Genomic DNA, 27,710 nt, shown 5'->3' on the forward strand with positions numbered 1-27,710 from the left:
TGTCGTTCCCCTCCTCTGTCGTTCCCCTCCTCCATCACTGTCGTTCCCCTCCTCTGTCGTTCCCCTCATCCGTCTCTGTCGTTCCCCTCCTCTGTCGTTCCCCTCCTCTGTTGTTACTCCTCTGTTGTTACCCTCCTCCGTCACCCTGCCGTTCCCGTCCTCCGTCACTCTGTCGTTCCCCTCTTCCGTCACTCTGTCGTTCCCCTCTTCCGTCACTCTGACGTTCCCCTCTTCCGTCACTCTGTCGTTCCCCTCCTCCGTCACTCTGTCGTTCCCTTCCTTCGTCTCTGTCGTTCCCCTTCTCCGTCTCTGTCGTTCCCCTTCTCTGTCACTCTGTCGTTCCCCTCCTCCGTCTCTGTTGTTCCCCTCCTCCGTCACCCTGTCGTTCCCCTCCTCCGTCTCTGTCGTTCCCCTCCTCTGTCACTGTCGTTCCCCTCCTTCGTCTCTGTCGTTCCCCTCCTCTGTCGTTCTCCTCCTCCGTCTCTGTCGTTCCCCTCCTCCGTCTCTGTCGTTCCCCTCCTCCGTCACTGTCGTTCCCCTCCTCCTTCTCTGTCGTTCCCCTCCTCCGTCTCTGCCGTTCCCCTCCTCCTTCACTCTGTCGTTCCCCTCCTCCTTCTCTGTCGTTCCCCTCCTCCGTCTCTGTCGTTCCCCTCCTCCGTCTCTGTCGTTCCCCTCCTCCGTCACTGTCGTTCCCCTCCTCCGTCTCTGTCGTTCCCCTCCTCCGTCTCTGCCGTTCCCCTCCTCCTTCACTCTGTCGTTCCCCTCCTCCATCACTGTCGTTACCCTATTCCGTCACGCTGTCGTTCCCCTCCTCAGTCACTGTCGTTCCCCTTCTCTGTCACTCTGTCGTTCCCCTCCTCCGTCTCTTTCGTTCCCCTCCTCTGTCACTGTCGTTTCCCTTCTCCGTCACTCTGTCGTTCCCCTCCTCCGCCGTTCCCCTCCTCCTTCTCTGTCGTTCCCCTCCTCCTTCTCTGTCGTTCCCCTCCTCCGTCTCTGTCGTTCCCCTCCTCCGTCTCTGTCGTTCCCCTCCTCCTTCACTGTCGTTCCCCTCCTCCGTCTCTGTCGTTCCCCTCCTCCGCCGTTCCCCTCCTCCTTCTCTGTCGTTCCCCTCCTCCTTCTCTGTCGTTCCCCTCCTCCGTCTCTGTCGTTCCCATCCTCCGTCTCTGTCGTTCCCCTCCTCCGTCACTGTCGTTCCCCTCCTCCGTCTCTGTCGTTCCCCTCCTCCGTCTCTGTCGTTCCCCTCCTCTATCACTCTGTCGTTCCCCTCCTCCGTCTCTGTCGTTCCCCTCCTCCGTCACCCTGTCGTTCCCCTCCTCCGTCTCTGTCGTTCCCCTCCTCTGTCACTGTCGTTCCCCTCCTCCGTCTCTGTCGTTCCCCTCCTCTGTCACTCTGTCGTTCTCCTCCTCCGTCTCTGTCGTTCCCCTCCTCTGTCACTGTCGTTCCCCTTCTCCGTCACTCTGTCGTTCCCCTCCTCCATCTCTGTCGTTCCCCTCCTCTGTCACTGTCGTTCCCCTTCTCCGTCACTGTGTCGTTCCCCTCCTCCGCCGTTCCCCTCCTCCGTCTCTGTCGTTCCCCTCCTCCGTCTCTGTCGTTCCCCTCCTCCGTCACTGTCGTTCCCCTCCTCCGTCTCTGTCGTTCCCCTCCTCCGTCTCTGTCGTTCCCCTCCTCCGTCTCTGCCGTTCCCCTCCTCCGTCTCTGCCGTTCCCCTCCTCCGCCTCTGTCGTTCCACTCCTCCGTCTCTGTCGTTCCCCTCCTCCGTCACTCTGTTGTTCCCCTCCTCCGTCACTGTCGTTCCCCTCCTCCGTCACTCTTTCGCTCCCCTCCTCCGTCTCTGTCGTTCCCGTCCTCCGTCTCTGTCGATCCCCTCTTCCGTCATCACTCTGTCGTTCCCCTCCTCCGTCTCTGTCGATCCCCTCTTCCGTCTCTGTCGTTCCCCTCTTCCGTCACTCTGTCGTTCCCCTCCTCCGTCTCTGTCGTTCCCCTCTTCCGTCACTCTGTTGTTCCCCTCCTCCGTCACTGTCGTTACCCTCTTCCGTCACTCTGTCGTTCCCCTCCTCCGTCTCTGTCGTTCCCCTCTTCCGTCACTCTTTCGCTCCCCTCCTCCGTCTCTGTCGTTCCCGTCCTCCGTCTCTGTCGATCCCCTCTTCCGTCATCACTCTGTCGTTCCCCTCCTCCGTCTCTGTCGATCCCCTCTTCCGTCTCTGTTGTTCCCCTCTTCCGTCACTCTGTCGTTCCCCTCCTCCGTCTCTGTCGATCCCCTCTTCCGTCTCTGTTGTTCCCCTCTTCCGTCACTCTGTCGTTCCCCTCCTCCGTCTCTGTCGTTCTCTTCCTCCGTCTCTGTCGTTCCCCTCTTCCGTCACTCTGTCGTTCTCCTCCTCCGTCTCTGTCATTCCCCTCCTCTGTCGTTCCCCTCCTCTGTCGTTCCCCTCTTCTGTCACTGTCGTTCCCCTCCTCCGTCACTCTGTCGTTCCCCTCCTCCGTCTCTGTCGTTCCCCTCCTCTTTCACTGTCATTGGGGTGGCAGGGTAGCCAATTGGTTAGAGCGTTGGACTAGTAACCGGAATGTTGCAGGTTCAAATCCCCGAGCTGACAAGGTCTGTCGTTTTGCCCCTGAACAGGCAGTTAACCCACTGTTCCTAGGCCGTCATTGAAAATAAGAATATGTTCTTAACTGACTTGCCTAGTTAAATAAAGGTAAAATAAAAATAAACTGTTGTTCCCCTCCTTTGTCAATCTGTTGTTCCCCTCGTAATGAAATATTAAGGGAGGTTGGATAGTCTGACACCCTTCCCCAGATCCTTGTTATCAATGGTGTGTTCTCTTCATTAACTCAAATAACATAATTCAACTGTTACTGAAGTCCTTTCCCCAAGATACTTTTTTGCTCTGCCAGTGGGAGTAAACTACGGTGAGGTTATATCCAAGCCAGGTAGAGGGAACTGCAGAAAACAAACAGGGTTCATTATCTGTTTTTGTGTGTATGACGTGTGTGTATATGGTTGTATGACGTGTGTGTGTACATGTGTGTGTGGGGGGTGGGGGTGTATGACGTGTGTATGCTCTGTGTTTGTGACGTGACGTGTGCTTTATTGCCCCTGAGAAAGATTAAGTATATCATGAAGAATTCCGACAGGGATGGTGGGATGGTGGCAATGTGTGTGTGTGTGTGTGTGCATTTCTAGTTATCTGTGTGACAGAGTGACAGATGAAGAGCAGATGAAGAGCTCTGAGGAGCTCTGAGGAGCCTCGGACCCTCGGACCACGGTCGAGGGCTTGATGCCAATATGGCAATGGAGAAGCCATTGGGTTGGTTAACTAAAGAGACTTAATAGCCATTGGGTTGGTTAACAGCCAGTGGGTTGGTTAACTAAAGAGACTTAACAGCCATTGGGTTGGTTAACTAAAGGGACTTAATAGCCAATGGGTTGGTTAACTAAAGGGACTTAATAGCCACTGGGTTGGTTAACTAAAGAGACTTAACAGCCATTGTGTCAATTAACTAAAGAGACTTAACAGCCATTGTGTCAATTAACTAAAGAGACTTAACAGCCATTGGGTCAATTTACTAAAGAGACTTAACAGCCGGTGGGTTGACTAAAGATACTTCACAGCCAGTGGGTTGACTAAAGATACTTAACAGCCATTGGGTTGATTAACTAAAGATACTTAACAGGCATTGGGTTGAATAACTAAAGATACTTAACAGAAGGTGGGTTTATTAACTAAAAATACTTAACAGCCAATGGGTTGATTAACTAAAGATACTTAACAGCCAGTGGGTTGATTAACTAAAAATACTTAACAGCCAGTGGGTTGACTAAAGATACTTAACAGCCAGTTGGTTGATTAAAGATACTTAACAGCCAGTGGGTTGATTAACTAAAAATACTTAACAGCCAGTGGGTTGACTAAAGATACTTAACAGCCAGTTGGTTGATTAAAGATACTTAACAGCCAGTGGGTTGATTAACTAAAGATACTTAACAGTCAGTGGGTTGATTAACTAAAGATACTTAACAGCCAGTGGGTTGATTAAGCAATGATACTTATTAACAGCCAGTGGGTTGATTAACCAACGATACTTAACAGCCAGTGGGTTGATTAACTAAAGATACTTAACAGCCATTGGGTTGACTAAAGATACTTAACAGCCAGTGGGTTGACTAAAGATACTTAACAGCCAGTGGGTTGACTGAAGATACTTAACAGTCAGTGGGTTGACTAAAGATACTTAACAGCCAGTGGGTTGACTAAAGATACTTAACAGCCAGTGGGTTGACTAAAGATACTTAACAGCCAGTGGGTTGATTAACTAAAGATACTTAACAGTCAGTGGGTTGATTAACTAAATATACTTAACAGCCATTGGGTTGACTAAAGATACTTAACAGCCAGTGGGTTGACTAAAGATACTTAACAGCCAGTGGGTTGATTAACTAAATATACTTAACAGCCAGTGGGTTGATTAACTAAAGATACTTAACATCCAGTGGGTTGATTAACTAAAGATACTTAACAGCCATTTGGTTGACTAAAGATACTTAACAGCCAGTGGGTTGACTAAAGATACTTAACAGCCAGTGGGTTGATTAACTAAAGATACTTAACAGCCAGTGGGTTGATTAACTAAAGATACTTAACAGCCAGTGGGTTGATTAACTAAAGATACTTAACAGCCATTGGGTTGACTAAAGATACTTAACAGCCAGTGGGTTGATTAACTAAAGATACTTAACAGCCAGTGGGTTGACTAAAGATACTTAACAGCCAGTGGGTTGATTAACTAAAGATACTTAACAGCCAGTGGGTTGATTAACTAAAGATACTTAACAGCCAGTGGGTTGACTAAAGATACTTAACAGCCATTGGGTTGATTAACTAAAGATACTTAACAGCCAGTGGGTTGACTAAAGATACTTAACAGCCAGTGGGTTGACTAAAGATACTTAACAGCCATTGGGTTGAATAACTAAAGATACATAACAGCCAGTGGGTTGATTAACTAAAGATACTTAACAGCCAGTGGGTTGACTAAAGATACTTAACAGCCAATGGGTTGATTAACTAAAGGTACTTAACAGCCAGTGGGTTGATTAACTAAAGATACTTAACAGCCAGTGGGTTGATTAACTAAAGATACTTAACAGCCAGTGGGTTGATTAACTAAAGATACTTAACAGCCAGTGGGTTGATTAACTAAAGATACTTAACAGTCAGTGGGTTGATTAACTAAAGATACTTAACAGCCATTGGGTCAATTTACTAAAGAGACTTAAGAGCCATTTGCTCAATTTACTAAAGAGACTTAACAGCCAGTGGGTTGACTAAAGATACTTAACAGCCATTTGGTCAATTAACTAAAGAGACTTAACAGCCATTTGGTCAATTAACTAAAGACACTTAACAGCCAATGGGTTGACTAAAGATACTTCACAGCCAGTGGGTTGACTAAAGATACTTAACAGCCATTGGGTTGATTAACTAAAGATACTTAACAGCCATTGGGTTGATTAACTAAAGATACTTAACAGCCAGTGGGTTGATTAACTAAAGATACTTAACAGCCAGTGGGTTGACTAAAGATACTTAACAGCCAGTGGGTTGACTAACTAACGATACTTAACAGCCAGTGGGTTGACTAAAGATACTTAACAGCCAGTGGGTTGATTAACTAAAGATACTTTACAGCCAGTGGGTTGATTAACTAAAGATGCTTAACAGCCAGTGGGTTGATTAACTAAAGATACTTAACAGCCAGTTGATAGACTATAAAATACTTAACAGCCAGTGGGTTGACTAACTAAAGATACTTAACAGCCAGTGGGTTGACTAAAGATACTTAACAGCCAGTGGGTTGACTAAAGATACTTAACAGCCAGTGGGTTGACTAACTAACGATACTTAACAGCCAGTGGGTTGACTAAAGATACTTAACAGCCAGTGGGTTGACTGAAGATACTTAACAGCCAGTGGGTTGACTAAAGATACTTAACAGCCATTGGGTTGCCTAACTAAAGATACTTAACAGCCATTGGGTCGACTAACTAAAGATACTTAACAGCCAGTGGGTTGAGTAACTAAAGATACTTAACAGCCAGTGGGTTGACTGAAGATACTTAACAGCCAGTGGGTTGACTAAAGATACTTAACAGCCAGTGGGTTGACTAAAGATACTTAACAACCAGTGGGTTGATTAACTAAAGATACTTAACAGCCAGTGGGTTGATTAAAGATACTTAACAGCCAGTGGGTTGATTACCTAAAGATACTTAACAGCCAGTGGGTTGACTAAAGATACTTAACAGCCAGTGGGTTGACTAACTAAAGATACTTAACAGCCAGTGGGTTGATTAACTAAAGATACTTAACAGCCAGTGGGTTGATTAACTAAAGATACTTAACAGCCAGTGGGTTGACTGAAGATACTTAACAGCCAGTGGGTTGACTAAAGATACTTAACAGCCAGTGGGTTGATTAACTAAAGATACTTAACAGCCAGTGGGTTGACTAAAGATACTTAACAGCCAGTGGGTTGATTACCTAAAGATACTTAACAGCCAGTGGGTTGATTAACTAAAGATACTTAACAGTCAGTGGGTTGATTAACTAAAGATACTTAACAGCCAGTGGGTTGACTAAAGATACTTAACAGTCATTGGATTGATTAACTAAAGATACTTAACAGCCAGTGGGTTGATTAACTAAAGATACTTAACAGCCAGTGGGTTGACTAAAGATACTTAACAGCCATTGGGTTGATTGACTAAAGATACTTAACAGCCAGTGGGTTGACTAAAGATACTTAACAGTCAGTGGGTTGACTAAAGATACTTAACAGCCAGTGGGTTGATTAACTAAAGATATTTTACAGCCAGTGGGGTGATTAACTAAAGACTATTAACAGCCAGTGGGTTGACTAAAGATACTTAACAGCCAGTGGGTTGACTAAAGATACTTAACAGCCAGTGGGTTGATTAACTAAAGATACTTAACAGCCAGTGGGTTGATTAACTAAAGATACTTAACAGCCATTGGGTTGACTAAAGATACTTAACAGCCAGTGGGTTGATTAACTAAAGATACTTAACAGCCAGTGGGTTGATTAACTAAAGATACTTAACAGCCAGTGGGTTGACTAAAGATACTTAACAGCCATTGGGTTGATTAACTAAAGATACTTAACAGCCAGTGGGTTGACTAAAGATACTTAACAGCCAGTGGGTTGACTAAAGATACTTAACAGCCATTGGGTTGAATAACTAAAGATACATAACAGCCAGTGGGTTGATTAACTAAAGATACTTAACAGCCAGTGGGTTGACTAAAGATACTTAACAGCCAATGGGTTGATTAACTAAAGGTACTTAACAGCCAGTGGGTTGATTAACTAAAGATACTTAACAGCCAGTGGGTTGATTAACTAAAGATACTTAACAGCCAGTGGGTTGATTAACTAAAGATACTTAACAGCCAGTGGGTTGATTAACTAAAGATACTTAACAGTCAGTGGGTTGATTAACTAAAGATACTTAACAGCCATTGGGTCAATTTACTAAAGAGACTTAAGAGCCATTTGCTCAATTTACTAAAGAGACTTAACAGCCAGTGGGTTGACTAAAGATACTTAACAGCCATTTGGTCAATTAACTAAAGAGACTTAACAGCCATTTGGTCAATTAACTAAAGACACTTAACAGCCAATGGGTTGACTAAAGATACTTCACAGCCAGTGGGTTGACTAAAGATACTTAACAGCCATTGGGTTGATTAACTAAAGATACTTAACAGCCATTGGGTTGATTAACTAAAGATACTTAACAGCCAGTGGGTTGATTAACTAAAGATACTTAACAGCCAGTGGGTTGACTAAAGATACTTAACAGCCAGTGGGTTGACTAACTAACGATACTTAACAGCCAGTGGGTTGACTAAAGATACTTAACAGCCAGTGGGTTGATTAACTAAAGATACTTTACAGCCAGTGGGTTGATTAACTAAAGATGCTTAACAGCCAGTGGGTTGATTAACTAAAGATACTTAACAGCCAGTTGATAGACTATAAAATACTTAACAGCCAGTGGGTTGACTAACTAAAGATACTTAACAGCCAGTGGGTTGACTAAAGATACTTAACAGCCAGTGGGTTGACTAAAGATACTTAACAGCCAGTGGGTTGACTAACTAACGATACTTAACAGCCAGTGGGTTGACTAAAGATACTTAACAGCCAGTGGGTTGACTGAAGATACTTAACAGCCAGTGGGTTGACTAAAGATACTTAACAGCCATTGGGTTGCCTAACTAAAGATACTTAACAGCCATTGGGTCGACTAACTAAAGATACTTAACAGCCAGTGGGTTGAGTAACTAAAGATACTTAACAGCCAGTGGGTTGACTGAAGATACTTAACAGCCAGTGGGTTGACTAAAGATACTTAACAGCCAGTGGGTTGACTAAAGATACTTAACAACCAGTGGGTTGATTAACTAAAGATACTTAACAGCCAGTGGGTTGATTAAAGATACTTAACAGCCAGTGGGTTGATTACCTAAAGATACTTAACAGCCAGTGGGTTGACTAAAGATACTTAACAGCCAGTGGGTTGACTAACTAAAGATACTTAACAGCCAGTGGGTTGATTAACTAAAGATACTTAACAGCCAGTGGGTTGATAAACTAAAGATACTTAACAGCCAGTGGGTTGACTGAAGATACTTAACAGCCAGTGGGTTGACTAAAGATACTTAACAGCCAGTGGGTTGATTAACTAAAGATACTTAACAGCCAGTGGGTTGACTAAAGATACTTAACAGCCAGTGGGTTGATTACCTAAAGATACTTAACAGCCAGTGGGTTGATTAACTAAAGATACTTAACAGTCAGTGGGTTGATTAACTAAAGATACTTAACAGCCAGTGGGTTGACTAAAGATACTTAACAGTCATTGGATTGATTAACTAAAGATACTTAACAGCCAGTGGGTTGATTAACTAAAGATACTTAACAGCCAGTGGGTTGACTAAAGATACTTAACAGCCATTGGGTTGATTGACTAAAGATACTTAACAGCCAGTGGGTTGACTAAAGATACTTAACAGTCAGTGGGTTGACTAAAGATACTTAACAGCCAGTGGGTTGATTAACTAAAGATATTTTACAGCCAGTGGGGTGATTAACTAAAGACTATTAACAGCCAGTGGGTTGACTAAAGATACTTAACAGCCAGTGGGTTGACTAAAGATACTTAACAGTCATTGGGTTGATTAACTAAAGATACATAACAGCCAGTGGGTTGATTAACTAAAGATACTTAACAGCCAGTGGGTTGACTAAAGATACTTAACAGCCAGTGGGTTGACTAAAGATACTTAACAACCAGTGGGTTGATTAACTAAAGATACTTAACAGCCAGTGGGTTGATTAAAGATACTTAACAGCCTGTGGGTTGATTACCTAAAGATACTTAACAGCCAGTGGGTTGACTAAAGATACTTAACAGCCAGTGGGTTGACTAACTAAAGATACTTAACAGCCAGTGGGTTGATTAACTAAAGATACTTAACAGCCAGTGGGTTGATTAACTAAAGATACTTTACAGCCAGTGGGGTGATTAACTAAAGACTATTAACAGCCAGTGGGTTGACTAAAGATACTTAACAGCCAGTGGGTTGACTAAAGATACTTAACAGTCATTGGGTTGATTAACTAAAGATACTTAACAGCCAGTGGGTTGATTAACTAACGATACTTAACAGCCAGTGGGTTGACTAAAGATACTTAACAGCCAGTGGGTTGACTAACTAACGATACTTAACAGCCAGTGGGTTGACTAAAGATACTTAACAGCCAGTGGGTTGATTAACTAAAGATACTTTACAGCCAGTGGGTTGATTAACTAAAGATGCTTAACAGCCAGTGGGTTGATTAACTAAAGATACTTAACAGCCAGTTGATAGACTATAAAATACTTAACAGCCAGTGGGTTGACTAACTAAAGATACTTAACAGCCAGTGGGTTGACTAAAGATACTTAACAGCCAGTGGGTTGACTAAAGATACTTAACAGCCAGTGGGTTGACTAACTAACGATTCTTAACAGCCAGTGGGTTGACTAAAGATACTTAACAGCCAGTGGGTTGACTGAAGATACTTAACAGCCAGTGGGTTGACTAAAGATACTTAACAGCCATTGGGTTGCCTAACTAAAGATACTTAACAGCCATTGGGTCGACTAACTAAAGATACTTAACAGCCAGTGGGTTGAGTAACTAAAGATACTTAACAGCCAGTGGGTTGACTGAAGATACTTAACAGCCAGTGGGTTGACTAAAGATACTTAACAGCCAGTGGGTTGACTAAAGATACTTAACAACCAGTGGGTTGATTAACTAAAGATACTTAACAGCCAGTGGGTTGATTAAAGATACTTAACAGCCAGTGGGTTGATTACCTAAAGATACTTAACAGCCAGTGGGTTGACTAAAGATACTTAACAGCCAGTGGGTTGACTAACTAAAGATACTTAACAGCCAGTGGGTTGATTAACTAAAGATACTTAACAGCCAGTGGGTTGATTAACTAAAGATACTTAACAGCCAGTGGGTTGACTGAAGATACTTAACAGCCAGTGGGTTGACTAAAGATACTTAACAGCCAGTGGGTTGATTAACTAAAGATACTTAACAGCCAGTGGGTTGACTAAAGATACTTAACAGCCAGTGGGTTGATTACCTAAAGATACTTAACAGCCAGTGGGTTGATTGACTAAAGATACTTAACAGTCAGTGGGTTGATTAACTAAAGATACTTAACAGCCAGTGGGTTGACTAAAGATACTTAACAGTCATTGGATTGATTAACTAAAGATACTTAACAGCCAGTGGGTTGATTAACTAAAGATACTTAACAGCCAGTGGGTTGACTAAAGATACTTAACAGCCATTGGGTTGATTGACTAAAGATACTTAACAGCCAGTGGGTTGACTAAAGATACTTAACAGTCAGTGGGTTGACTAAAGATACTTAACAGCCAGTGGGTTGATTAACTAAAGATATTTTACAGCCAGTGGGGTGATTAACTAAAGACTATTAACAGCCAGTGGGTTGACTAAAGATACTTAACAGCCAGTGGGTTGACTAAAGATACTTAACAGTCATTGGGTTGATTAACTAAAGATACATAACAGCCAGTGGGTTGATTAACTAAAGATACTTAACAGCCAGTGGGTTGACTAAAGATACTTAACAGCCAGTGGGTTGACTAAAGATACTTAACAACCAGTGGGTTGATTAACTAAAGATACTTAACAGCCAGTGGGTTGATTAAAGATACTTAACAGCCTGTGGGTTGATTACCTAAAGATACTTAACAGCCAGTGGGTTGACTAAAGATACTTAACAGCCAGTGGGTTGACTAACTAAAGATACTTAACAGCCAGTGGGTTGATTAACTAAAGATACTTAACAGCCAGTGGGTTGATTAACTAAAGATACTTTACAGCCAGTGGGGTGATTAACTAAAGACTATTAACAGCCAGTGGGTTGACTAAAGATACTTAACAGCCAGTGGGTTGACTAAAGATACTTAACAGTCATTGGGTTGATTAACTAAAGATACTTAACAGCCAGTGGGTTGATTAACTAAAGATACTTAACAGCCAGTGGGTTGACTAAAGATACTTAACAGCCATTGGGTTGATTGACTAAAGATACTTAACAGCCAGTGGGTCGACTAAAGATACTTAACAGTCAGTGGGTTGACTAAAGATACTTAACAGCCAGTGGGTTGATTAACTAAAGATACTTTACAGCCAGTGGGGTGATTAACTAAAGACTATTAACAGCCAGTGGGTTGACTAAAGGTACTTAACAGCCAGTGGGTTGACTAAAGATACTTAACAGTCATTGGGTTGATTAACTAAAGATACTTAACAGCCAGTGGGTTGATTAACTAAAGATACTTAACAGCCAGTGGGTTGACTAAAGCTAATTAACAGCCATTGGGTTGATTGACTAAAGATACTTAACAGCCAGTGGGTTGATTAACTAAAGATACTTTACAGCCAGTGGGTTGACTAAAGATACTTAACAGTCATTGGATTGATTAACTAAAGATACTTAACAGCCAGTGGGTTGATTAACTAAAGATACTTAACAGCCAGTGGGTTGACTAAAGATACTTAACAGCCATTGGGTTGATTGACTAAAGATACTTAACAGCCAGTGGGTTGACTAAAGATACTTAACAGCCAGTGGGTTGATTAACTAAAGATACTTTACAGCCAGTGGGGTGATTAACTAAAGACTATTAACAGCCAGTGGGTTGACTAAAGGTACTTAACAGCCAGTGGGTTGACTAAAGATACTTAACAGTCATTGGGTTGATTAACTAAAGATACTTAACAGCCAGTGGGTTGATTAACTAAAGATACTTAACAGCCAGTGGGTTGACTAAAGCTAATTAACAGCCATTGGGTTGATTGACTAAAGATACTTAACAGCCAGTGGGTTGATTAACTAAAGATACTTTACAGCCAGTGGGTTGACTAAAGATACTTAACAGTCATTGGATTGATTAACTAAAGATACTTAACAGCCAGTGGGTTGATTAACTAAAGATACTTAACAGCCAGTGGGTTGACTAAAGATACTTAACAGCCATTGGGTTGATTGACTAAAGATACTTAACAGCCAGTGGGTTGACTAAAGATACTTAACAGTCAGTGGGTTGACTAAAGATACTTAACAGCCAGTGGGTTGATTAACTAAAGATACTTAACAGCCAGTGGGTTGACTGAAGATACTTAACAGCCAGTGGGTTGACTAAAGATACTTAACAGCCAGTGGGTTGATTAACTAAAGATACTTAACAGCCAGTGGGTTGACTAAAGATACTTAACAGCCAGTGGGTTGATTACCTAAAGATACTTAACAGCCAGTGGGTTGATTAACTAAAGATACTTAACAGTCAGTGGGTTGATTAACTAAAGATACTTAACAGCCAGTGGGTTGACTAAAGATACTTAACAGTCATTGGATTGATTAACTAAAGATACTTAACAGCCAGTGGGTTGATTAACTAAAGATACTTAACAGCCAGTGGGTTGACTAAAGATACTTAACAGCCATTGGGTTGATTGACTAAAGATACTTAACAGCCAGTGGGTTGACTAAAGATACTTAACAGTCAGTGGGTTGACTAAAGATACTTAACAGCCAGTGGGTTGATTAACTAAAGATATTTTACAGCGAGTGGGGTGATTAACTAAAGACTATTAACAGCCAGTGGGTTGACTAAAGATACTTAACAGCCAGTGGGTTGACTAAAGATACTTAACAGTCATTGGGTTGATTAACTAAAGATACATAACAGCCAGTGGGTTGATTAACTAAAGATACTTAACAGCCAGTGGGTTGACTAAAGATACTTAACAGCCAGTGGGTTGACTAAAGATACTTAACAACCAGTGGGTTGATTAACTAAAGATACTTAACAGCCAGTGGGTTGATTAAAGATACTTAACAGCCTGTGGGTTGGTTACCTAAAGATACTTAACAGCCAGTGGGTTGACTAAAGATACTTAACAGCCAGTGGGTTGACTAACTAAAGATACTTAACAGCCAGTGGGTTGATTAACTAAAGATACTTAACAGCCAGTGGGTTGATTAACTAAAGATACTTTACAGCCAGTGGGGTGATTAACTAAAGACTATTAACAGCCAGTGGGTTGACTAAAGATACTTAACAGCCAGTGGGTTGACTAAAGATACTTAACAGTCATTGGGTTGATTAACTAAAGATACTTAACAGCCAGTGGGTTGATTAACTAAAGATACTTAACAGCCAGTGGGTTGACTAAAGATACTTAACAGCCATTGGGTTGATTGACTAAAGATACTTAACAGCCAGTGGGTCCACTAAAGATACTTAACAGTCAGTGGGTTGACTAAAGATACTTAACAGCCAGTGGGTTGATTAACTAAAGATACTTTACAGCCAGTGGGGTGATTAACTAAAGACTATTAACAGCCAGTGGGTTGACTAAAGGTACTTAACAGCCAGTGGGTTGACTAAAGATACTTAACAGTCATTGGGTTGATTAACTAAAGATACTTAACAGCCAGTGGGTTGATTAACTAAAGATACTTAACAGCCAGTGGGTTGACTAAAGCTACTTAACAGCCATTGGGTTGATTGACTAAAGATACTTAACAGCCAGTGGGTTGATTAACTAAAGATACTTTACAGCCAGTGGGTTGACTAAAGATACTTAACAGTCATTGGATTGATTAACTAAAGATACTTAACAGCCAGTGGGTTGATTAACTAAAGATACTTAACAGCCAGTGGGTTGACTAAAGATACTTAACAGCCATTGGGTTGATTGACTAAAGATACTTAACAGCCAGTGGGTTGACTAAAGATACTTAACAGTCAGTGGGTTGACTAAAGATACTTAACAGCCAGTGGGTTGATTAACTAAAGATATTTTACAGCCAGTGGGGTGATTAACTAAAGACTATTAACAGCCAGTGGGTTGACTAAAGATACTTAACAGCCAGTGGGTTGACTAAAGATACTTAACAGTCATTGGGTTGATTAACTAAAGATACATAACAGCCAGTGGGTTGATTAACTAAAGATACTTAACAGCCAGTGGGTTGACTAAAGATACTTAACAGCCAGTGGGTTGACTAAAGATACTTAACAACCAGTGGGTTGATTAACTAAAGATACTTAACAGCCAGTGGGTTGATTAAAGATACTTAACAGCCTGTGGGTTGGTTACCTAAAGATACTTAACAGCCAGTGGGTTGACTAAAGATACTTAACAGCCAGTGGGTTGACTAACTAAAGATACTTAACAGCCAGTGGCTTGATTAACTAAAGATACTTAACAGCCAGTGGGTTGATTAACTAAAGATACTTTACAGCCAGTGGGGTGATTAACTAAAGACTATTAACAGCCAGTGGGTTGACTAAAGATACTTAACAGCCAGTGGGTTGACTAAAGATACTTAACAGTCATTGGGTTGATTAACTAAAGATACTTAACAGCCAGTGGGTTGATTAACTAAAGATACTTAACAGCCAGTGGGTTGACTAAAGATACTTAACAGCCATTGGGTTGATTGACTAAAGATACTTAACAGCCAGTGGGTCCACTAAAGATACTTAACAGTCAGTGGGTTGACTAAAGATACTTAACAGCCAGTGGGTTGATTAACTAAAGATACTTTACAGCCAGTGGGGTGATTAACTAAAGACTATTAACAGCCAGTGGGTTGACTAAAGGTACTTAACAGCCAGTGGGTTGACTAAAGATACTTAACAGTCATTGGGTTGATTAACTAAAGATACTTAACAGCCAGTGGGTTGATTAACTAAAGATACTTAACAGCCAGTGGGTTGACTAAAGCTACTTAACAGCCATTGGGTTGATTGACTAAAGATACTTAACAGCCAGTGGGTTGATTAACTAAAGATACTTTACAGCCAGTGGGTTGACTAAAGATACTTAACAGTCATTGGATTGATTAACTAAAGATACTTAACAGCCAGTGGGTTGATTAACTAAAGATACTTAACAGCCAGTGGGTTGACTAAAGATACTTAACAGCCATTGGGTTGATTGACTAAAGATACTTAACAGCCAGTGGGTTGACTAAAGATACTTAACAGTCAGTGGGTTGACTAAAGATACTTAACAGCCAGTGGGTTGATTAACTAAAGATATTTTACAGCCAGTGGGGTGATTAACTAAAGACTATTAACAGCCAGTGGGTTGACTAAAGATACTTAACAGCCAGTGGGTTGACTAAAGATACTTAACAGTCATTGGGTTGATTAACTAAAGATACATAACAGCCAGTGGGTTGATTAACTAAAGATACTTAACAGCCAGTGGGTTGACTAAAGATACTTAACAGCCAGTGGGTTGACTAAAGATACTTAACAACCAGTGGGTTGATTAACTAAAGATACTTAACAGCCAGTGGGTTGATTAAAGATACTTAACAGCCTGTGGGTTGGTTACCTAAAGATACTTAACAGCCAGTGGGTTGACTAAAGATACTTAACAGCCAGTGGGTTGACTAACTAAAGATACTTAACAGCCAGTGGCTTGATTAACTAAAGATACTTAACAGCCAGTGGGTTGATTAACTAAAGATACTTTACAGCCAGTGGGGTGATTAACTAAAGACTATTAACAGCCAGTGGGTTGACTAAAGATACTTAACAGCCAGTGGGTTGACTAAAGATACTTAACAGTCATTGGGTTGATTAACTAAAGATACTTAACAGCCAGTGGGTTGATTAACTAAAGATACTTAACAGCCAGTGGGTTGACTAAAGATACTTAACAGCCATTGGGTTGATTGACTAAAGATACTTAACAGCCAGTGGGTCCACTAAAGATACTTAACAGTCAGTGGGTTGACTAAAGATACTTAACAGCCAGTGGGTTGATTAACTAAAGATACTTTACAGCCAGTGGGGTGATTAACTAAAGACTATTAACAGCCAGTGGGTTGACTAAAGGTACTTAACAGCCAGTGGGTTGACTAAAGATACTTAACAGTCATTGGGTTGATTAACTAAAGATACTTAACAGCCAGTGGGTTGATTAACTAAAGATACTTAACAGCCAGTGGGTTGACTAAAGCTACTTAACAGCCATTGGGTTGATTGACTAAAGATACTTAACAGCCAGTGGGTTGATTAACTAAAGATACTTTACAGCCAGTGGGTTGACTAAAGATACTTAACAGTCATTGGATTGATTAACTAAAGATACTTAACAGCCAGTGGGTTGATTAACTAAAGATACTTAACAGCCAGTGGGTTGACTAAAGATACTTAACAGCCATTGGGTTGATTGACTAAAGATACTTAACAGCCAGTGGGTTGACTAAAGATACTTAACAGTCAGTGGGTTGACTAAAGATACTTAACAGCCAGTGGGTTGATTAACTAAAGATACTTTACAGCCAGTGGGGTGATTAACTAAAGACTATTAACAGCCAGTGGGTTGACTAAAGATACTTAACAGCCAGTGGGTTGACTAAAGATACTTAACAGTCATTGGGTTGATTAACTAAAGATACTTAACAGCCAGTGGGTTGATTAACTAAAGATACTTAACAGCCAGTGGGTTGACTAAAGATACTTAACAGCCAGTGGGTTGACTAAAGATACTTAACAACCAGTGGGTTGACTAACTAAAGATACTTAACAGCCAGTGGGTTGATTAAAGATACTTAACAGCCTGTGGGTTGATTACCTAAAGATACTTAACAGCCAGTGGGTTGACTAAAGATACTTAACAGCCAGTGGGTTGACTAACTAAAGATACTTAACAGCCAGTGGGTTGATTAACTAAAGATACTTAACAGCCAGTGGGTTGATTAACTAAAGATACTTTACAGCCAGTGGGGTGATTAACTAAAGACTATTAACAGCCAGTGGGTTGACTAAAGATACTTAACAGCCAGTGGGTTGACTAAAGATACTTAACAGTCATTGGGTTGATTAACTAAAGATACTTAACAGCCAGTGGGTTGATTAACTAAAGATACTTAACAGCCAGTGGGTTGACTAAAGATACTTAACAGCCATTGGGTTGATTGACTAAAGATACTTAACAGCCAGTGGGTCGACTAAAGATACTTAACAGTCAGTGGGTTGACTAAAGATACTTAACAGCCAGTGGGTTGATTAACTAAAGATACTTTACAGCCAGTGGGGTGATTAACTAAAGACTATTAACAGCCAGTGGGTTGACTAAAGGTACTTAACAGCCAGTGGGTTGACTAAAGATACTTAACAGTCATTGGGTTGATTAACTAAAGATACTTAACAGCCAGTGGGTTGATTAACTAAAGATACTTAACAGCCAGTGGGTTGACTAAAGCTACTTAACAGCCATTGGGTTGATTGACTAAAGATACTTAACAGCCAGTGGGTTGATTAACTAAAGATACTTTACAGCCAGTGGGGTGATTAACTAAAGATACTTAACAGCCAGTGGGTTGACTAAAGATACTTAACAGCCAGTGGGTTGACTAAAGATACTTAACATCCAGTGGGTTGATTGACTAAAGATACTTAACAGTCAGTGGGTTGACTAAAGATACTTAACATCCAGTGGGTTGATTGACTAAAGATACTTAACAGCCAGTGGGTTGACTAAAGATACTTAACAGTCAGTGGGTTGATTGACTAAAGATACTTAACAGTCAGTGGGTTGACTAAAGATACTTAACAGCCAGTGGGTTGATTAAAGATACTTAACAGCCAGTGGGTTGATTAAAGATACTTAACAGCCAGTGGGTTGATTACCTAAAGATACTTAACAGCCAGTGGGTTGACTAAAGATACTTAACAGCCAGTGGGTTGATTTACTAAAGATACTTAACAGCCAGTGGGTTGACTAAAGATACTTAACAGCCAGTGGGTTGACTAACTAAAGATACTTAACAGCCAGTGGGTTGGTTAACTAAAGATACTTAATTAACAGCCAGTGGGTTGATTAACTAAAGATACTTAACAGCTAGTGGGTTGACTGAAGATACTTAACAGCCAGTGGGTTGACTAAAGATACTTAACATCCAGTGGGTTGATTGACTAAAGATACTTAACAGTCAGTGGGTTGACTAATGATACTTAACAGTCAGTGGGTTGACTAAAGATACTTAACAGCCAGTGGGTTGATTAACTAAAGATACTTTACAGCCATTGGGGTGATTAACTAAAGACTATTAACAGCCAATGGGTTGACTAAAGGTACTTAACAGCCAGTGGGTTGACTAAAGATACTTAACAGTCATTGGGTTGATTAACTAAAGATACTTAACAGCCAGTGGGTTGATTAACTAAAGATACTTAACAGCCAGTGGGTTGACTAAAGATACTTAACATCCAGTGGGTTGATTGACTAAAGATACTTAACAGTCAGTGGGTTGACTAATGATACTTAACAGTCAGTGGGTTGACTAAAGATACTTAACAGCCAGTGGGTTGATTAACTAAAGATACTTTACAGCCATTGGGGTGATTAACTAAAGACTATTAACAGCCAATGGGTTGACTAAAGGTACTTAACAGCCAGTGGGTTGACTAAAGATACTTAACAGTCATTGGGTTGATTAACTAAAGATACTTAACAGCCAGTGGGTTGATTAACTAAAGATACTTAACAGCCAGTGGGTTGACTAAAGATACTTAACAGCCATTGGGTTGATTGACTAAAGATACTTAACAGCCAGTGGGTTGATTAACTAAAGATACTTTACAGCCAGTGGGGTGATTAACTAAAGATACTTAACAGCCAGTGGGTTGACTAAAGATACTTAACAGCCAGTGGGTTGACTAAAGATACTTAACATCCAGTGGGTTGATTGACTAAAGATACTTAACAGTCAGTGGGTTGACTAAAGATACTTAACATCCAGTGGGTTGATTGACTAAAGATACTTAACAGCCAGTGGGTTGACTAAAGATACTTAACATCCAGTGGGTTGATTGACTAAAGATACTTAACAGTCAGTGGGTTGACTAAAGATACTTAACATCCAGTGGGTTGATTACCTAAAGATACTTAACAGCCAATGGGTTGATTAATGATACTTAACAGCCAGTGGGTTGATTACCTAAAGATACTTAACAGCCAGTGGGTTGACTAAAGATACTTAACAGCCAGTGGGTTGATTACCTAAAGATACTTAACAGCCAGTGGGTTGACTAAAGATGCTTAACAGCCAGTGGGTTGACTAACTAAAGATACTTAACAGCCAGTGGGTTGGTTAACTAAAGATACTTAACAGCCAGTGGGTTGATTACCTAAAGATACTTAACAGCCAGTGGGTTGACTAAAGATGCTTAACAGCCAGTGGGTTGACTAACTAAAGATACTTAACAGCCAGTGGGTTGGTTAACTAAAGATACTTAACAGCCAGTGGGTTGGTTAACTAAAGATACTTAACATCCAGTGGGTTGATTGACTAAAGATACTTAACAGTCAGTGGGTTGACTAAAGATACTTAACAGCCAGTGGGTTGACTAAAGATACTTAACATCCAGTGGGTTGATTGACTAAAGATACTTAACAGTCAGTGGGTTGACTAAAGATACTTAACATCCAGTGGGTTGATTACCTAAAGATACTTAACAGCCAGTGGGTTGACTAAAGATACTTAACAGCCAGTGGGTTGATTACCTAAAGATACTTAACAGCCAGTGGGTTGACTAAAGATACTTAACAGCCAGTGGGTTGATTAACTAAAGATACTTAACAGCCAGTGTGTTGATTACCTAAAGATACCTAACAGCCAGTGTGTTGATTGACTAGATACTTAACAGCCAGTGGGTTGACTAAAGATACTTAACAGTCAGTGGGTTGATTACCTAAAGATTCCTAACAGCCCTCTATCACTGCTGACTCTATGTGTGTCTGAGCTGAGTTCGGAGGCCTTGAAAAACACACACACGCACGCACGCAGGCACGCACGCACGCGCACACACACACACACACACACACACACACACACACACACACACACACACACACACACACACACACACACACACACACACACACACACACACACACACACACACACACACAGAGAGGCCTGCTTGTATCTGTGGTAATGAGATCAGGCAGGGGGGAGAGCTCATGCCCACTAGATGTATGCGATCGTGGGGAGTGATTTAGAGGTTTCCCTCCTCCTACAACACCCATGGGGTGGAAAGATGGATGGTTCGATTCTGTGTATTCCACCAACTTTTCATTTTTCTGGTGGAGCATAGCAGTTTTTCCGTTCAGTTTTTCGATTTCGGTTTGGCAGTGCACAAATGTTGCAAACCTTAAAGGTTGGCAACAGCAGAAAAGCCCCCTAAAAGACTTGGTAGAATTCTTTCAGTCCAGCAGGATGGGGGAATTGGGGCAACGGGTCTAGGTTGGAGGGCCCTTCCTTTCCTGCTGAAGTCATCATGATAGTGAAGTCAGTGGGTTCAGTGCATTTGCTGTTCTGCACCAATAGACAGCTCAGCTCAGCACAGAGCACGACTGTATCTATCTTCTCCCAGTCCTGTCACAGGGGTGGTTGTCTGCTTGCATCTCAGTCGGTCCCACCGTATGCTCTGTCAGGCCTCTTAGAATGTCTCCTATTCAGCCCATACAATCAGAATGGACGGAATGGACACCCCCATTCACAGACACATTCTAGAGCCTCCTTGAGGTCTTTTCTCCGCCTAAGACAACTCTGCGTGTGAAATAAGTAAAGGATAGCTGAAAGGAGAGGATGGCGTTAACTACATCCGATGGTTCCTCTGCAACAATAGGTGAGGCTGGTTAGTATACAGCTGGTGCATTCAGGTCCATAGTGTACTGTTGTAAATCCCTTGAATCAGAGGCCTGAATGGGTCGTCTATAGCAAGGAGAGTTGTATGGTTTCCACGGTGATGCCCATAGGCAGGCCCCTACTCTTCTACTCTGTATGCTAGCTGTGACTGCAGTGGCTGTTGGGTCGTGGCCAATCCCACACCCTTTACTGCAGCTCTGTAACCCGGCATAATAATAATAATATCATACAGCAGATGTGGCCTCATCATGACCCAACAAACCGCTTTCAAATGTTTGTGTGGCCCACCCGGTGAGCATAACCAATGTGTCTAACTGGGACCTAAACTGAAGACGTGACCCAAAATTAATCAGCAATGGTGCACAAGTGGGTCCTGAACCCACCACTAGGGAAATTCTGTTTAGTGTTCAGCACAGTTGGTTCTCACCAATACTATTCACCTTCTGCCTAGGGGTCCACAGACCACCTGGGCACTACTACATAAGAGGACAGGAGGGATCGTTTTTTAATGACAGTTAAATGTGGAATGTGTTAACTGTCATACAACACTTTACTATCCATGACGAAATATCTTTGTATCTTTACCCGCTCAATGGCAGGTCCACTCTGAATGGGTTAGCGAGCTAAACAACCAATGCAGTCAGCTCAGAGCAGCAGAGATTCCTTGGAGATGACTGGCGTTACCCTGGTAAATGCTAAACAGTCTGAACGTCTCCTGGATGCCACTCCTTAGCACAAATCACTTGATCTTTACGTAACTTGTCTCTACACCCTTTGAATGCCAGACTGATTGTCTTCATCCGATGAACATCTACTCTACACCCTCTGAATTCAGGCTGATTGTATTGTACAGTAGGTGATATACTGTATGTCAGGAATGGAATACAGATGGATTGAATTCAGGGCTGATGGAATAATACATGACTGTCAATTTGCACATAAATGCTCTTTGCATTGTAAAAATCTTCCTATAGCCCAAAGATACCAAACTCACATTACATTTGTTGAATACTCCATTCCCCTGAGATATTTCTGTGTTGTCTTCTGTATAGACTCTGAGCTGAGGGGTTTGGGCTCCCCACCAGGTTCTCTCCCCACCAGTCTCTCTCCCCACCAGGTTCTGTCCCCATCAGGCTCTCTGCCCACCAGTCTCTCTCCCCACCAGGTTCTCTCCCCACCAGGCTCTCTCCCCACCAGCCTCTCTCCCCACCAGGTTCTGTCCCCATCAGACTCTCTGCCCACCAGGCTCTCTGCCCACCAGGCTCTCTGCCCACCAGGCTCTCTCCCCACCAGGCTCTCTCCCCACCAGCCTCTCTCCCCACCAGCCTCTCTCCCCACCAGGTTCTCTCCCCACCAGGCTCTCTCCCCACCAGGTTCTCTCCCCACCAGGCTCTCTCCCCACCAGCCACTCTGCCCACCAGGCTCTCTGCCCACCAGGCTCTCTCCCCACCAGCCTCTCTCCCCACCAGGTTCTCTCCCCACCAGGTTCTCTCCCCACCAGGTTCTCTCCCCACCAGGTTCTCTCCCCACCAGGCTCTCTGCCCACCAGGCTCTCTCCCCACCAGCCTCTCTCCCCACCAGCCTCTCTCCCCACCAGCCTCTCTCCCCACCAGGTTCTCTCCCCACCAGGCTCTGTCCCCACCAGGCTCTCTCCCCACCAAGCTCTCTGCCCACCAGGTTCTGTCCCCATCAGGCTCTCTGCCCACCAGGCTCTCTCCCCACCAGGCTCTCTGCCCACCAAGTTCTCTCCCCACCAGGCTCTCGCCCCACCAGGCTCTCTGCCCACCAGGCTCTCTCCCCACCAGGCTCTCTGCCCGGCTCTCTTTCTGCCAGGGGCTCATTACTCATGTGGGTCAGGATTTCCAACATGGCGGAGAGGTCGAAGGTCACCATGTCTACTCACAGTGAAAGCGATCTAGCAGCTCAATAGGGAGCACTACAAAGACACACTGCATAATAGAGTCAAATAATATAGAATAAAGAAGAGTTGGATCGCTCTGCAGCTTTTGGTACAAATACAGCAAAGGAGACATGAATATCACACAGAACACACCCACAGTGTATGTGCACATAGACATGCACACTCACGTACGCATATGGACGTGCACATGCATTGACCTACAGAATGTTCCTACCTGGGGAGAGGTGGAGGAGAGAGAGAGAGAGAGAGATTGACAGACAGATACTACGATAACTATGCACTTTGAATCTTAATGATCTTTCTCTCTCTCCCTCTCTCTCTCTCTCTCTCTCTTTCCCTCCATCTCTCTCTCTTTCTCCCCCCTCTCTCTCTCTCTCTCTTTCCCTCTCTCTCTGTCTCTCCCCCCACCCCTCTCTCTCTCTCTCTCTCTCTCGCTCTCTCTCTCTCTCTCTGTCTCCCCCCTCTCTCTCTCTCGCTCTCTTTCCCTCTCTCTCTGTCTGTCTCCCCCCCCCCCTCTCTCTCTCTCTCTCTCTTTCTTTGTCTCTGCAGGTCAAGGATGGCGGTGGCTGTGTGTGTAGCTGGTCTGCAGGCTGTCCTGTCTCTGCTGCTGCTTGGTGAGCCATCTTATTTACTAACCTGTCAGTCTGGGACAACATGAGGTACTGCTGGAAATCACAGGCACATTTCAAAAGATAAAAGCAGAACTTGAACCCCACCCCATGATAATGCATAACCCATGTTTGAGTTAGATCCCAGAATTAAGATCCTATATCTGTAGCTTACAAGTTTCTGATCCATAGTAACACTATATGGAAAAACATTGTTGTCATCCAACAAAATACTATTGTCATAATCTGAGTGATGAGGCTAACTGAGAGTTAAGAGGCTGTGGATGTTTGCAGAAAGGCTCTGTGGAACTGTACTGGAACGGTTCCAAATCAATTGATGGAAATATAGTCGACCGTCTGTTCAATTACACTGCATCAAATTAACCTGTGCTGGAACAACAAAGACAGAATGACTCAGTGTAGGGAGTCTATCTAAGCCCGTGGTAGTGCATGTGATGTTAGAGGGCCCACAAATTGTCAGAATGTGGGACATGCAATCTCCATAGACAAACATTGTCAGTAGAATGACCTTACTGAAGAGCTCAGTGACTTTCAATGTGGCACCGTCATAGGATGCCACGTTTCCAACAAGTCGGTTGGAAGAACCGTGAAATAACTTGACTGGCCTGCACAGAGCACTGACCTCAACCCCTTCGAAACACCTTTGGGATGAATTGGAACACCAACTGAGAGCAAGGCCTAATCGCCCAACATCAGTGCCCGATCTCACGAATGCTCTTGTGTCTGAACGGAAGCATGTCCCCGCAGCAATGTTCCAACATCTAGTGAAAAGCATTCCCTGAAGAGTGGAGGCTGTTATAGCAGCAAAGGGGGGACCAACTCCATATTAATGCCCATGATTTTGGAATGAGATGTTCGACGAGCTGGTGTCCACATACTCTTGGTCATATAGTGTATATACAGTACCAGTCAAAAGTTTGGACACACCTACTCATTCAAGTTTTAAAAAAGCAACTGTATTCTACATTTCAGAATAACAGTGAAGACATCAAAACTATTAAATAATGCATATGGAATCATGTAGTAACCAAAAAAGTGTTAAACAAATCAAAATATATTTTATATTTGAGATTCTTCAAAGTAGCCACCCTTTCTTTTCCTTATTGACAGCTTTGCACACTCTTGGCATTCTCTAAACCAGCTTCACCTGGAATGCTTTTCCAACATATGCTAGCACTTGTTGGCTGCTTTTCCTTCACTCTGTGGTCCAACTTATCCCAAACCATCTCAATTGGGTTGAGGTCTGGTGATTGTGGAGGCCAGGTAATATGACACAGCACTCCATCACTCTCCTTCTTGGTCAAATAGTCCTTACGCAGCCTGGAGGTGTATTGGGTCATTGTACTGTTGAAAAACAAATGATAGTCCCACTAAGCACATTGCTGCAGAATGCTGTGGTAGCCATGATGGTTAAGTGTGCCTTGAAATCTAAATAAATCACTGTGTCACCACAAAAGCACCCCCACACCATCACACCTCCTCCTCCATGCTTCGCAGTGGGAACCACACATGCAGAGATCATATGTTCACCTACTCTGCATTTCACAAAGACACGGCGGTTGGAACGAAAAATCTCAAATTTGGACTCAGAACAAGAACAGATTTCCACCGGTCTAATGTCCATTGCTTGTGTTTCTTGGCCCAAGCAAGTCTCTTTTTATTTTTGGTGTCCTTTAGTTGTGGTTTCTTTGCAGCAATTCGACCATGAAGGCCTGATTCACTCAGTCTCCTCTGAACAATGTCGTGGAATATTCTAATCAAGTGAGAGAGACTTTTGTTTGTTCAAACAATCATATTTATTCAATATTAATTAATCAAATCAAATCAAATCAAATCAAATTTTATTTGTCACATACACATGGTTAGCAGATGTTAATGCGAGTGTAGCGAAATGCTTGTGCTTCTAGTTCCGACAATGCAGTAATAACCAACAAGTAATCTAGCTAACAATTCCAAAACTACTACCTTATACACACAAGTGTAAGGGGATAAAGAATATGTACATAAAGATATATGAATGAGTGATGGTACAGAGCGGCATAGGCAAGATACAGTAGATGGTATTGAGTGCAGTATATACATATGAGATGAGTATGTAAACAAAGTGGCATAGTTAAAGTGGCTAGTGATACATGTATTACATAAAGATGCAGTAGATGATATAGAGTACAGTATATACATATACATATGAGATGAATAATGTAGGGTATGTAACATTATATTAGGTAGCATTGTTTAAAGTGGCTAGTGATATATTTTACATCATTTCCCATCAATTCCCATTATTATAGTGGCTGGAGTTGAGTCAGTGTGTTGGCAGCAGCCACTCAATGTTAGTGGTGGCTGTTTAACAGTCTGATGGCCTTGAGATAGAAGCTGTTTTTCAGTCTCTCGGTCCCAGCTTTGATGCACCTGTACTGACCTCGCCTTCTGGATGATAGCGGGGTGAACAGGCAGTGGCTCGGGTGGTTGTTGTCCTTGATGATCTTTATGGCCTTCCTGTGACATCAGGTGGTGTAGGTGTCCTGGAGGGCAGGTAGTTTGCCCCCGGTGATGCGTTGTGCAGACCTCACTACCCTCTGGAGAGCCTTACGGTTTTGGGTGGAGCAGTTGCCGTACCAGGCGGTGATACAGCCCGACAGGATGCTCTCGATTGTGCATCTGTAGAAGTTTGTGAGTGCTTTAGGTGACAAGCCGAATTTCTTCAGCCTCCTGAGGTTGAAGAGGCGCTGCTGCGCCTTCTTCACGATGCTGTCTGTGTGGGTGGACCAATTCAGTTTGTCTGTGATGTGTACGCCGAGGAACTTAAAACTTACTACCCTCTCCACTACTGTTCCATCGATGTGGATAGGGGGGTGTTCCCTCTGCTGTTTCCTGAAGTCCACAATAATCTCCTTAGTTTTGTTGACGTTGAGTGTGAGGTTATTTTCCTGACACCACACTCCGAGGGCCCTCACCTCCTCCCTGTAGGCCGTCTCGTCGTTGTTGGTAATTAAGCCTACCACTGTTGTGTCGTCCGCAAACTTGATGATTGAGTTGGAGGCGTGCGTGGCCACGCAGTTGTGGGTGAACAGGGAGTACAGGAGAGGGCTCAGAACGCACCCTTGTGGGGCCCCAGTGTTGAGGATCAGCGGGGTGGAAATGTTGTTGCCTACCCTCACCACCTGGGGGCGGCCCGTCAGGAAGTCCAGTACCCAGTTGCACAGAGCGGGGTCGAGACCCAGGGTCTCAAGCTTGATGACGAGCTTGGAGGGCACTATGGTGTTAAATGCCGAGCTGTAGTCGATGAACAGCATTCTCACATAGGTATTCCTCTTGTCCAGATGGGTTAGGGCAGTGTGCAGTGTGGTTGAGATTGCATCGTCTGTGGACCTATTTGGGCGGTAAGCAAATTGGAGTGGGTCTAGGGTGTCAGGTAGGGTGGAGGTGATATGGTCCTTGACTAGTCTCTCAAAGCACTTCATGATGACGGAAGTGAGTGCTACGGGGCGATAGTCGTTTAGCTCAGTTACCTTAGCTTTCTTGGGAACAGGAACAATGGTGGCCCTCTTGAAGCATGTGGGAACAACAGACTGGGATAGGGATTGATTGACTGTTGGGCCGAGTAGCCTAACCTGTACCCAAATGCAGAGCTTTATATAGCTGACACTAAGAATGCTTAGTCATGGTTGGTTCCACCCCTCCCATGCAGATTTGGGCATCATAAGCCACTCTGGGTTCATCCTGTTGTTATCTGCACTGGGGGGTGTTGTCTTAACCCCACCCTGGCTTAGTTTCCCATATGCAAGGATGAT

At 43.0% G+C, this 27,710-nt stretch overlaps 1 protein-coding gene across 1 annotated transcript in view; it reads left to right on the forward strand.

Annotated features, from left to right (window-relative positions):
- Window positions 1-27,710, forward strand: part of LOC139387404 (neurocan core protein-like) — a 129,100-nt gene that overhangs the window by 40,828 nt on the left and 60,562 nt on the right. The window contains exon 3 of the mRNA XM_071133557.1: window positions 23,837-23,901. Coding sequence (XP_070989658.1) covers window positions 23,844-23,901 — 58 coding nt within the window. The 5' untranslated portion in view covers window positions 23,837-23,843. The remainder of the gene's footprint in view (window positions 1-23,836; window positions 23,902-27,710) is intronic.

This window comes from Oncorhynchus clarkii, chromosome 28 (genome assembly GCF_045791955.1).
Source record: "Oncorhynchus clarkii lewisi isolate Uvic-CL-2024 chromosome 28, UVic_Ocla_1.0, whole genome shotgun sequence".
NCBI classification, from domain to species: Eukaryota; Metazoa; Chordata; class Actinopteri; order Salmoniformes; family Salmonidae; genus Oncorhynchus; species Oncorhynchus clarkii.